The 13,369-nt window shown below is 38.3% G+C and overlaps 1 protein-coding gene across 1 annotated transcript; it reads left to right on the forward strand.

Annotated features, from left to right (window-relative positions):
- Positions 1-5,172: 5,172 nt before the first annotated feature.
- On the forward strand, positions 5,173-11,073 carry LOC122070919. Its single transcript, XM_042635169.1, has 4 exons — positions 5,173-5,887; positions 5,971-6,366; positions 9,274-9,685; positions 10,542-11,073. Exons 1-4 carry the CDS (start codon positions 5,650-5,652, stop codon positions 10,741-10,743), a joined length of 1,248 nt encoding a protein of 415 aa, XP_042491103.1. The 5' UTR covers positions 5,173-5,649; the 3' UTR covers positions 10,744-11,073.
- The last annotated feature ends 2,296 nt before the right edge of the window (positions 11,074-13,369 follow it).

Here is a 13,369-nt window from a genome sequence, read left to right on the forward strand (position 1 = left end):
TGGAAAAGTTAAGCCCCAAAACCATTCTAAGAATTCATGTCAAGTATTTGCTATGAAAATACCTCAACTGTGGTTTTGCAACTCTGATATGCTGCTGGGGCCTGGATACTTATCCAAATGCATCAGTATTGGGATGGAATACAAGCTAAGCAGAAGCAGTAGCAGCAGTAGTCTTTTGTAACCTGTTATGCTTTATCATCCAATCAAATATGTTCTCCCCTAACTATCATATATTATTCAAAGTGATTTCTTATTCTAATTTCTATTATGTATTAGTATAAGCTTCGCCAGCTTTGAGATCAGAACAAACAAGAACCCATTTAGCCTCTCTCCCATTATCTACACATGGAAAAACCCTCTCATTATCATAAAATGAAGCCACTTGATAAATTCAAATCTCAGTGGATAAACATCCAACTTTGTTGGACTATTCATCCCATCATCATCAAGACACTTGATTGAAATTTAGACCAGATCTTATTCATTTTTCCCTGGTTTGATTATTAACATGAACTGCATATGCAAACTAATGTTTCTAAAACCCAACCCACACAGTTGAACACATACCCAAAGCTGAAATGCAATTTGCAAAACATGAACAACATATGCAAATTAATGTTTCTAAAACCCAACCCACACAGTTGAACACATATCCAGAACTGAAAATGAAGCCAGCAAAACTGAACTGAAATTTGCATAGAAGCCAAAAATTCATTGAAACTAGCAGAGCCAAACTGAAAATCCTTGAAAAATGTAATTTCCAACCTAGAACTGAAAAGGTCCATATGCTCTGTTGTCTCACCCAAAAATATTCCAACCAAACACTCTCAAACCCATAATTGAAAAATCTTGAAGAATGCAATCACATCACCGGAAACAAAAAAAAAAAATATAAAAAAAGCCCAACCATTGGAAAAACCAGTAGAAGCACATGACACCAGTAATAGTTAACAAAGCCCAGTACACCTAAAGTAAAAGGAGGGCAAAAAAAGAACCAATCTCAGGGCAAATTAAAAAAAAAAAAAAATGCTTACAAGGTATAATAAGGTAGAACACATTCGTTCACTTTTCAAAGTCTTAGTGGATTTGAACCACCATAACCTGGGCATTAACCTAGGTGCTCTACCATTTTGAGCTAAAGACTAAAATGTAAGAGGCCTGTAACCATGTCCCTAGTTCTACAGAGACAGCAAGCAAATACAAATTGGGGCTTCTTTCCTAAAAATAAAAAATTCAAGGCTTCACAGGAGATATTGAAATTTTATTGAAAAGAAACTCAAATCAGCCAATGAAAATAACCCTAAATCTGCAATCCATAATTCACACATTCAAATCAGCTTATCTAGACACATCCATGCCTTTTCAGTGAAAGAGATAGAGAGAGACAGAAAAGCGAGTTTTACCTTCGTATACAGAGATTGAAATAAAATATTCTCCCTGGGAAAGTTGAACTTCGACTAGGATTCAATCAACAAGGAAAGCTGAAAAAAAGGGGGTGGTTGAAAGAGGGAGAGAGAGATCAGGGAGGAGAGGGAGTGAAAGAAAGAGGGAAAGAGACGTAAGAAGAAGAAGAAGGGCACCTTCATATTTGCAAGGAGCAGGGAGCTTCTTGCGAGGAAGAGTGACTTTCTTCCTCACCTTCCTTTCATTAACAAGGCATTTCGTGCGGGGATTGACCTACCTCTCCGGTGGTAGATCTGCGTCGTCTTTGCAGACGGTGGCTAAAAACGAAGAAGAGGAGCAGTCATTGGTGAGAAGGGAGAGAGAGAGAGAGAGAGAGAGAGAGAGAGAGAGGGAGGGAATGGGATAGAAATATCTCAGGTTTTAATTCAAAATGTGAATCGGTTCGGTTTGAATACATGGTACTGCTTCGGTTTAAGTGGAGAACCATTGGTTTGGGATTGTTTCAATGGAGGATTAATCTCAGCCATTCATTTCGCTTTGTCCACATGTTGACCTCTGCAGGGGCTATTGCACAGTATTGCACGAGATGGGAATTGTAGAGGGTTTTTATCCTTGTCACATAGCCTCTATTGCTTTCTCCCAAAATATGGTTATTACTTTGTCCACAGGTGTCTCACTTGAACATGCAATACCCCTGTCACAAGTCTCATCAACGTTCCCATCATCCATATGCTAAGACTGTGCAAAAGTAACACTGCACCTGTTAAAGGAATAAAAATAAATAAATAAAAACAATGTTTACATCTCATTACAGCCCTAAAGAATTTAAAAACTTAAATTAAACAAACTGACAAACTACAACAAATAATGTACCTGGCCCCATAGTGATCACTTCCGATAGAACCCTCATCCTTTGACACAAATACATCCACTATGGCACTACTATTGCTAAAATCCAACATATTTCGGAGATCTAAGTCTTAAGGCTAATAGCAACAAATCTACTCCCAGGAACTAACCACTTCAATAAAACACCACCAGAGCTGAAATTCCATGATGAACAAACCTTCTCCAAGAACTGGGTGAAATTCATTATTCCATCCATACGAATTGCAATAGATTCACCTCCCTCGTTCATATATGTTCCATCATTATCTCTTACTAACACTCCACCATAACTGCATACAGCCAATACTGAACCCGGCATCTTTCTTGTATATCTGCAATCCTCATATAGCAAAAGTAAACACATGACTAATAATTATAGCCAATAAGTTTAATTGAACCCTTTTTTTTTTTTTTTTTCAATTCCATCAAAAAAATGCAACTAGCAAGGGATTATTGTGCTTAGCAATTGGGTCGTCCACAAGGCTTTCCACTCCCCCACCATAATACTCCAGATGCATGTTCTTGTCACCCACATATTTCAATTGGATTTAAGGTTTAAACTCTCTCTCTATATATACAACAAATATTTCAGCAATCAAAATCCTTTTTATCATTATGTGTATTGCATAAGTCACATGCTAGTTTTAGAGTATAAGTAACACCGAAATTGACTTACCATATAAACAATGGATTTGTAAACTCAATTCATATTAGGTAATGGCATAGCCCAGACCGATGGCTCTTCAACAAACCACTTGAGATACACCTTGAGGTGTAAGTGACATAAAAAATAAAAGAGAAAAAATTCAGCATGGTCCCCTTTACTAAAGAAGGAGTCTTATTTTGGAGAACTGCTACATGGAAGCAGTCAATGAGACACCTTATGTAACTCAACAGCCTTTCATTCTTATCATCATGAAGCTATATAGTTTCTCCTTGCTTAACAGAATGAAGGAAAGGAAAGAAATTTTATTCACGATTGTAGAAACAGATATGAAAGAAAGAAAAAATGAACTAGAGTCACACGACCAGAGAACAAGAACCAAGGTGAAGAACACCTTAGATTTTGATATTCTAAAGGCCTTAATTGCAATAGTGCACGAGGCAAGGAATCCATAAAGATCTCAATTTTAACAGTTTCTCTAAGAAATAGTCTCATTCGCTAACAAGCTGAATTATTATTTTTGAAATTCTTTTCATGTTCTACGGATGCAGCGTTTTTCTGATTACACATGTTTCTGATGGCAGGTCTTGGATTCTGATTATCTTTGTGTGTCTGTTGGACAACATCAGCCTACATTATGTTCACTTGTTTGTCTTCTTAATAGTAGTTATAATGGCGCTTGAGGACACCTTTCTTCCAACATCAATGCATATTATCATTGAAAAGAAAGTGCATATATTTTAGTTATTCATTTTAGTTCTTCTCATATCTATTTAGTTCTAAGTAAGAATAATTTTATTCTTTCCCATTGAGACCTGCATAATAAAGCACCAATATAATCCAATACCATCTAATTTGACTCCACACTCTTAACCCTTTCAACCTTTTCAATTAAATCAAACACAAACCATCAAGCTTGATTTCCATCATATTTTAAACCATAAATTCCTGACCCGCCACTATTTTCTTATAAAATTCAAATTTTCTACTATAAAACTCCAATTTTAGTTTAACAAGAAAATCTAATCACCACATTGTTCCTCAACCATAAACCATCGGTTAAACATTCCAAGCTGTTTCAGATAAGATCTTATACCATTTTCAGAAACTAAAGAGCATGTTGTAATTCCCTTGATTCTATTGAGGCATTACATCAAACACCTATTAGGCTTCTAGTCAACGACATTTAATCAACTATATCTATGTACTCTATTTTTAGGTTGAACAATTGAATGTGTCATCCATAATAAGAATCAAAATAATGAGAAAAAAAAAATTAATAACAAAAGACCCATGTTTCGGTACAAAGATCAAGATACAAAATGAGAATGATAAGTTTTTGTGAATTCATCAAATAAAGAGAACAAGAATGAAAATGTTATGACGTTTGAGTTAACTAACTAATATCAGAAATGTGACTCCCATGCTTATAGGAATAATAAGAAATTCGAACGAACCAACATGGGAATGGGATTCGTTCGATTCTCTGTGTAGTGAGAAAAAAAAAAATAATAAAATAACAAAAAGATTACAAAAACAAAAACTGTAAGACATGGAGAATAGGTTGAAAAAAATCATTGCTTACCTCAAATGAACATCCAACCCCTGCTAGAGTTATGCTAAGAAGATGAACGATGGTAAGGAATGTTGATCCCAACAGAGCCACTCACACAGACCCACAAACCCTAAATGTTAGCGGGGTTTTCTCTTCTCTCTCTATGTGAAAGAGAAGTGGATGGGGAGTCAATCGTTGAAGCGAAATCGGTTCTTCTCCCTCCGTCTTTTTCCCTCCATTCTTGTTTAACAATACCCTAAATTTCTTGAAACCAGCAACCCCGTCTTCCTTCTTTCGGAAATCCATAGTCTGAAAGATGACTTATGTGCTCAATGATGTGAATTGATCATCAGATGTTAAAGAGTCAGATTGTAGAAGATCATTATAATGAAAATCGGGATTTATTTCACCGATTGGAACATGATACATGTCCAACACGTAGGGATACAAGGGGATGAGTACGGCTTTCACAATTTCAGTCATTTTTGTAATATGCAAAGTGCTGTTAAGTCAAATCCATCATGAGTATTTCTTTAATAGTAAACCCAATAGTGGGTAATCACGTAATTTTTCTTTTTTTGTTATTGGTAGAAAAAAGTGTATCTAATTCTACACGCATAAATTTTGGTCTTATGTTTTCTTATGTTTTAAAAAAGGGAAAAGGAAAGGAAAAGGAAAAGATAAAGGAAAAACCCTCGCGGCCTCATAAACTCTTTGGTAATGGAACTCTGGCGGCTGCCCCCGTCAACTTCTCCGTCTCCGTTCATGTTTGAGTTCAGCGGCTGCCGGCGAGTCTTCATCTAAAGCACAATAACCCCTTGCTCCTTCCTCTTCTCCGTCTCTGTTCCGATAAATTGCAGCGGCGGAAACACATTGTTTCAAGGCGACTCCTCTCTTCTCCGGCTACTGAACACTCCATTTTTCTTCGCCTGATTCATATCCTTGTTCACTGAGGATTCTTCTGCTCCCAATTGGAGCCAAAGAAAATCGACAGATAGGTATATTGATGCTGGAGAAATTTGTTACAGGATTTTCTTTCCAAAGCCGATTCAGACAACTGAAAGCTATCGAACGGACCATTTCTTACATCTGATCTGCTAAAACCCTGACCCGGGGAAAAAAAAAGAACCCTAAAGTCATGAGACGAGCTCTGTTAAGATTCGGTCCCCTCTATACTCGCAATCTTCTCTCCCCTCCAACTTGCAGACCAAATCCTATTTCCCCTGCCGTCACTGTGACTTCAACTCCCTGGAACCTCAGATTCTTGTCATCCGAAAATGATTCATCCAACGAAAGCCCTACTGTTCCCGAGACTAGTTTAATCCAACCAAAGCAGAAAGAAGTTCCGGTCGATATCAAAGAAGTCAGCAACAAAGGTAAAAATTGATTCTCAAAAACAATGGCTTCTATTTTTTTTAATTGTTTACAATTTTAATCTCTGTTCTTTTCTATGGCGCAGTGTTCAAAGATCTGATAGAAAAGTACTTAAAAGGCGATGAAGAGGTACTCCCCTTGATCATGGAAGCCATCATGAAGAGGAGGCTACTGGGGAACCACGAGGAGACCGACGATGAATTGATGGAGGAGTTCCGGCACCAGCCCATTGATGATGTTAAGGACAAGGAGTTCGAATCGGACTTTGAGGAGCTCTACCCCACCGATGAGGAGATCGACAATTTGTACAATGCCCGGCAATACGTGGAGAAGAAAATGATGAAGGATGAGTACTTCAACATGGATGACCGCAAGTGGGATGAGATGATTAAGGAGGCCGTGGAGCATGGCCATCTCAAGGACACCAGGGAATGCGAGCAGATTCTTGAGGACATGCTCAGCTGGGATAAACTACTCCCAGGTATGTGTTTCAAAATTTATTTTAATTAAAGATTTGTTCTTTTCTGTTTCTACTTGAAATCCATCAACCAATTTGGCTAATTTACTCTCTCCTGTAAACACTCTTAAATCTGTTTACTCTCTGCTACTTCCATTACTCGTATATGCCTCATTGCCAGCCTCCTGTTATTTATGTGCCCTTTATCTTTGGCATTAGGGAAGCATCATAATCTATTGCAAGTTATAGCTTCTTAAAGTTTGTGCTAGTTCGGAATAAGTACACTTTGTTTTTAGAAGCAACATATTGGAGATACTTCAGGGATAAGTGTGAGGCTTTGTAAAGTCTAATTTTTGGTGTATTTACACTTGTCAAAGTATATTGTGGAATATGTAAATATAAACCTAGTTTTTTTATGTCCTGTGTTAAGGGTGTGATGCATATTGTCAATATTCCATGCTAAATGATGGTATTTTTGTTGTGGATCTTGTAATCAGACATTCGTAGTATCCAGGTTGAAGGACACTTTTGAAGATTGATAGTGCTATGATAAGATAGTACAATGTTAAGTAATCAATTGTTCTGGAACTCGTGTGCGCAAATGCACCTCTGATGATAATTTTGTAGAAACCCTTGAAGACATGCATATAGATATACTTTTCAATGTTGAATCATTCTTAATGTAAAACATTAAACAGAAGATTGCAGAATAAAATAATCTTTGTTGTGATTGAATTGGTCCGAACTTTGTAACCAAAATAATTTTGTAGAAATCCTTGAAGACATGCATATATCTCTAAAGATTTAGGCCTCCGAACAGTGTAACCAAAATCTGTTGAGCCATGGATTTCTTGGATCAGAAAATTACAAAACATTCAATCTTGGTTTAGTTTTACGTAGCCTGTTGATGATCTTTTAATGGAATGTATACATGCTATAAAAATATTTACACGCACACGTACACAAAAAGATCAATCAATCATCCATCCATCCATGTATACTTACCAGTTTCCACAACACATTTCCATCCAATCAATATAATATGCTCTTATTTCTCTGTACAATCGGCTTTGTCCGTTCAGGAAGTGGGAATTCAATGGAGGAATTTGGGATTCCCCTAACTTCTTGTGGGCTCCCCTATTACCACAATACATTTCCATCCAATCAATTTAATTCTATTAGGTGGTAATTTTGGTTACACATGTGGTATTACAGACCAGTAGAAATGCTTGATTAGGTTTATAATCATTTTGTGCATGTTTGGTAGTTGTGCAACTAGCATTTGTACCTCATTAATTTCTACTCGCTCCGGAGGCCCAATTTCCCTATCCACACTAACAAGCTGGGTTGACTTGTATTTGCACCTCGGATCCTTAGCCTCACCAAAGTTTCTAACATCTAAGATCAGGAATGATCAAATAAACATATAATAGATGCCTGGGCTTGTATTACCATCCTCTTGGGCCACATGGTTGCATGGGTACACCCATGCCATGCCCTGACAACATTGTTGTGTTATTCTATTTTAGGTTTTAATACGAACTTTTTAGTACTGGCACTTCATTTTGTCCTTTGTTTTTTTGGTTGAAATATTGGTATGTGAACATAACTTTTAGCTCCAACTCTGCTTCCTAACAAGTCGAGTCCTTGCATTGTGCAGCAGCTTGGGGGTTTGGAAATGGAAGTCCTTGAATTAGAATACCCTTTTCATTGTCGCACAGGCAACTCCTCTCTGCTTATAAAACATACCCCACCACCCCACCCCCCCCCCCCCCCAAAAAAAAAAAAAAAAAGATACTTGTGTCTTAAATATGTGTGAACCCTTGAATTTGGGATCAATATTAGGATTTGGAAACAGAAATTTCTTATTTAGAATACTCTTTATATGTTGGTTGTAGTTCATTTAGCAGCAAGTTTGTGGACCACCGACTTTACAGGACAGCTAATCAAGCTTGATATTAGAAACAGATAATTTAAACATAAATGGGACTGACATTGTTTTTTAATCTTAATCATGCAAATTATGCAAGACTAGGAAAGATATACACCAATAATGGACGGGATGAGGATAGGTCAATTCAGATGGCTCAAATGAGTAACCAAGAGATGAATGCAACAGTGAGGAGTGAGGACTAAGGAGTGATATGGTGTGCCTTGATGATGGTAGGATAGGGGAAGCATAGATCAACTGTGTTGAAGTGTAGGGATGGTTTTATATAATGTGGAACAGAAAAATGGGGATTTACATAGATGACGCGAGTTGGCTGGGATAAGGCTTAGTTGAGTTGAATATTGTTTTACTGCTTCAGTTATTGAATGAGTTTGGTTTTAGAGGTAGGAGGTAAAATAGTTATCCGCCCTTGGGCAGGTTTCGTATATAGCCCAATTGGGTTGGCTGATCCACTCTGAATGTTTGGTGAAGACTAATCAGGTCAGCATTCAGGTTAGACCCATGGAGTGTTTGAAATATGCTGATATGTCTATTCACTTGTCTATTTTATTACTTATCAATGAATTCTCCACATTAACTCTTCCCATTGCCTAACCTGATCTGTCTCTTGCCTTGGCCCCTTGTCACAGATCAAGTTGGATGTAGATTGAGTTTGGGGTCGATCAGGTTTGGCTAGCCTGTATTTGCACCAAGCCTGACCAGTTCCATCTCTGTTCACACTTCACCCATATTTGTCCTGAAATCCAGATTATTTCAGAGACCCTTACACAAGTCTTGGGACACTTGATTGAAGTCATTTCGTGAGCCATTTAATGCTAATTACAGCCTTTTTGAATTTCTTAATTTGAATTACTCCTGTATTTGAGAGCGAAAAATTATTTTGGATAACTATTCCTGAAAACTTTGGCAGTGCATATTCTTAGGATCTGTGTTTCTTCTACTGTAGTATACAACTGATTTTAAATTTGCCATGTTTTCAGATGATATAAAGCAGAAGGTGGAAGCAAAGTTCAATGAGCTTGGTGACATGTGCGAAAGAGGAGAGCTTGAACCTGAAGAAGCTTATGAGCAGTTCAAGGAGTTTGAGGATAAGATGGTTCTGGAATGTGCAAAGACGATGGAGAAAGAGCCACCACCGAAGTTTGATGAGATCACTCCAGACAAGAAAATGGACACTGATGACCCACCTGGTGAGGGTCCTATACTGAGGTGGCAAACAAGAGTTGTTTTTGCTCCAGGTGGTGATGCATGGCACCCCCAAAACAGGAAGGTGAAACTCTCCGTCACTGTTAAAGAGCTTGAGCTTTCAAAGCATGCTTTTCGCCGGTTAAGAGAAGTAGCTGGAAAACGTTACCACCCTGGTAAAGATGAGCTTACAATAACCAGTGAGAGGTAAGGCTACTCTGGAAGCCACTGCATCATTTTTCATTGTTCTCTCTTTTCTTTTGGGATAAATAACAAAATTTAATAAGAAAAAGCTTCTCCACAACAACAAAAATTCATACAGGACCATAACAAACAGAAAACGTGGCAAATACATAGGAGGGTACAGGCCCAAGTTTAGATGTTGTCTACCCACCTCAGCCATCCCCCATTTATTAGCCTGGCCATAGTGGACCTCCAAGAGACATTCCCCCATAGAGCTTCTAATGAGATGCAAAAATCTCCAACACCCAACGGCCACTTAATCACACTTTGGCATCTTCCTCAAAAACTGAGGCACTATTTTGATGGGGTAATCTCCTACCCTTTTTAACGAGCCTTCAACTTGGCAGTGATAGGGTTGGCAACAGTTAGTTGGGGTTGAATGCACCAAAACAGTTACCTTAATGTCGTATAGATGCTCCCCTAATGCCTGCGGGACCTGGGTTGTTAACACTGCCTTTGTTTTCTTCTAATCTACAAGTGACCGATCTACTTCCAGTTACATTTTTGTATCTATTTTAGCTGAAAGCAAGACATGAGATTAGAACAATTTTGGGCCAAGGGTTTTCTTTTCTCTGTTCCATGTTCTTGGTGCTCCACTGTATTCCAGAATGACCATTTCATGGGTCTTTTGTCTTGAAGAGAGCCCTACAATTTTTCTATCATTGTGTTCAAAAAATAGAATAGGGGAAGAAAATCTAAGAAGTGTTATTGTTGCTTGTTTTTCCAACTATGCTTTTGTATGTATTACATTTACTAGGTTGTGCACTTTTAGTATAGCTTTGGACCAGGAAAATGATGCACATTTCCCCCCCTGCATTAGGTTTGAGCACCGGGAGGAGAATAGGAAGGATTGCCTAAGGACACTATATGCCTTGATTGAGGATGCATACAAGGCAGATAAGCTGGTGGAGGAGACAAGAGCTTCATATGTCAAGGACAGACTCAAAGCCAACCCTGAGTTCATGAAGAGGTTACGTGCGAAGACCATGGAAATGCGAGCCTCTCATTCTGCTCAGATTTGACATTTTGCTCAGCATCTGTTGTGGATATGGGTAGTTTTTACTTCGTGGTGACACGTGCAGGATGGTATGTTGTATCAGCATCTTCTGCACAATAGAGGTTTATTTCAGAGGATAACCAACTATAGGAATTTTGTGAGGGTAACACAGGCCTGGCCCTGGTCATTTAGGGCTGCGCTGCTTCCTGGAGAGTCGAGTTCCACATAAGAGAAAAAGATTGCTCTTAAATGTTCCGTCACCTCTTGATATTCATGGAGGATATGAGCTCTTATCTTTTGTGATAGAATTTTCTATTTTCATGGTTATTAATAAATTATATGCCTTCACTGTGAACAGAGACTTCTATGATTTTGTGATTTAATCTAGGTGTTCTGCTAATATGCCCTCACTTGAACATTAACTGCTTTCGCCAAAAGCTCAAACTAACCTAATACTGGGATAGATATGCCTACCCTTTAAAAATTAGCAGTACTAACCTAATACTCTTGAAGATAAACAAACTTTTCATATCAAACAAACTAAACTAAACTCTGATGTAAACTTCTTCCTCAAGAAGGGAAAAAAAATACATTTTTAATCAACAGATAACAAACTTCTCTTCAGCAAATTTCTTTCCTATGTTCCATAATTCATTATATCCATCTCTATGCAAACAAAATTATGGAAAGGTTATTGTTGTTTCAGTTTACTTTCTTTTCTTCATTGAAACAGTAGGTTGAGTTCTACCGAAAAAAAAAACAATAGATCAAGTTTCAGTGATAACTGCAGCCCTATAGTATCTCACTGCTCAATTTTTCTGCTCCTGATTTTCAAATTTCATGATCGTTCATGGAATTGGATTTAATGTGCCAGTTGTGCTTTCTTTCTCAGTCTGTAGACGTGGTCAATTTAACTGAAACATCTGAGACATGTCTCATAGCTCCTCTCAGGACTGATTTAACAGACCACCTCAGCCTTGGGTGTAAACGATGATGCATCCCAACCTTCACTGATAAACTTTAAGAACCCGTCACATTTTTCCTTTGTTTTTTGGGTGCAAAGAACCCATTACATCATCAATGTTAAAAATGGTCACCAAGATGGAAAAACGGAACAGCAAAATGGTAGGGAAGGCCAGAGATGACCTGTGTTGAAGTGGAAGGAATGGCGTTACATAATTGTTAGGTACAAGCTAAAATCGTTTTACATGGCATGGAACAGAAAAATGGGGATAGGACTTTTTTGAGTGTAAAATTTGTGGGACGGTTTTCTGTCTAAGAGCAGCCCCTTGTCTCGCTAACAGAGAGCGGGCAAGACCACTGTGCCCCTAGGAGAGGGGAGGCTCGGGCACATGCCCCTGTGTTTGGGCACATTTGGACGCAGGGCCACTCTTAGACAGATAACCCTTGCCCATAATTTGTTGTACTGTTACTGTACTGCTTCAGTAATTGAATGAGTTTGGTTCATATGTGGACTAAGACCAACCATTCCAACAGATTAACAAAATTCGTGCCTTTTTTTCGAACTATTTTAAAAATCGAGAGAAATATGGCCGAACACCGAATTAAACCTATATAATTCTGCTCTTTTATAAAAGGGGTAGGGTTTTGTTATTTTCCTTTTTTATGAATAAAATATATTAAATCCCAAGAGAGGGTAAAAAAGATGGATCTGGCTCTTCTCCATAGAGTCCAATGACCAGAGAGTGATCCTAGGACTGGGAGGACTTGTGCATGTGTCCCTAGGTCACCCAACCGTAGGATCACTTTTTGGTCCCTTGGCTCTATGGAGAGAAATCCTATCCAAAAAGATGGTATCAAGAGGAACTAGGTCCGGAGTCCAGACAAACAAAGAGAAAAATAGTAGGAACAAAAACATCAACCTAAGAACTACTTGAGAATCAAACTAGATAGTATCAAAAGGAATTCACACGGCACTTCCAAGGGTCATCAAATGTTCTAATCCATTGAGCGAAGTAAATAAGGTGCAAACCTTTTCTCTTAGTAAGATGAATTACCTCTTCTATATGCTTCTACTTTGGAGACCAACTATAGGGCTGCATACTAGTTTGATCGAAATATGAAGGAATGATTTTCCCTCATCTGACCCTAAATTGGTCCCACATGGATTGGGATTGTCATCCACAATTGTAACCCTATCCACATCATATACCGATTGATCCAAGATAACATTCACTAATGTCTTAACGTACACCAGATATTCATCTTATTTCCATGGAGAGTGTGCTCGTGAGAGGTAAAAAACAACAAATCTTCGATTCACTCATCTGCCTTGCCCTCCATATCTGAATGAGCCACCATAGCAGCCTCCTTGTCCTCCATATCCAACTTAACCACCTCAATAACCTCATTGGAATCCTCGAAGACCTCCTTAGAATAATTGCCTTTCCTTGACATATTAACTGCGTAGCTGATCTTGTGGGGAGACTGGGAACTCACTTCTGATATCTCATGTGGTTCCAGAGAATCTCCCCTTTGCTAACAAATATTTTCCTGCTCTCCACCAACTCTTGTTACATCTTTTGTCCCTCCGCTCCACTAGCCCCTTCATCACCAGCCTTTCCTCTTGAAGCCTCCAAACCTCCTTGGACATTGGCTAATCTGATACCAAACTTATCTCACTCCCCCAC

Source organism: Macadamia integrifolia, chromosome 2 (genome assembly GCF_013358625.1).
Source record: "Macadamia integrifolia cultivar HAES 741 chromosome 2, SCU_Mint_v3, whole genome shotgun sequence".
Classification (NCBI taxonomy): Eukaryota; Viridiplantae; Streptophyta; class Magnoliopsida; order Proteales; family Proteaceae; genus Macadamia; species Macadamia integrifolia.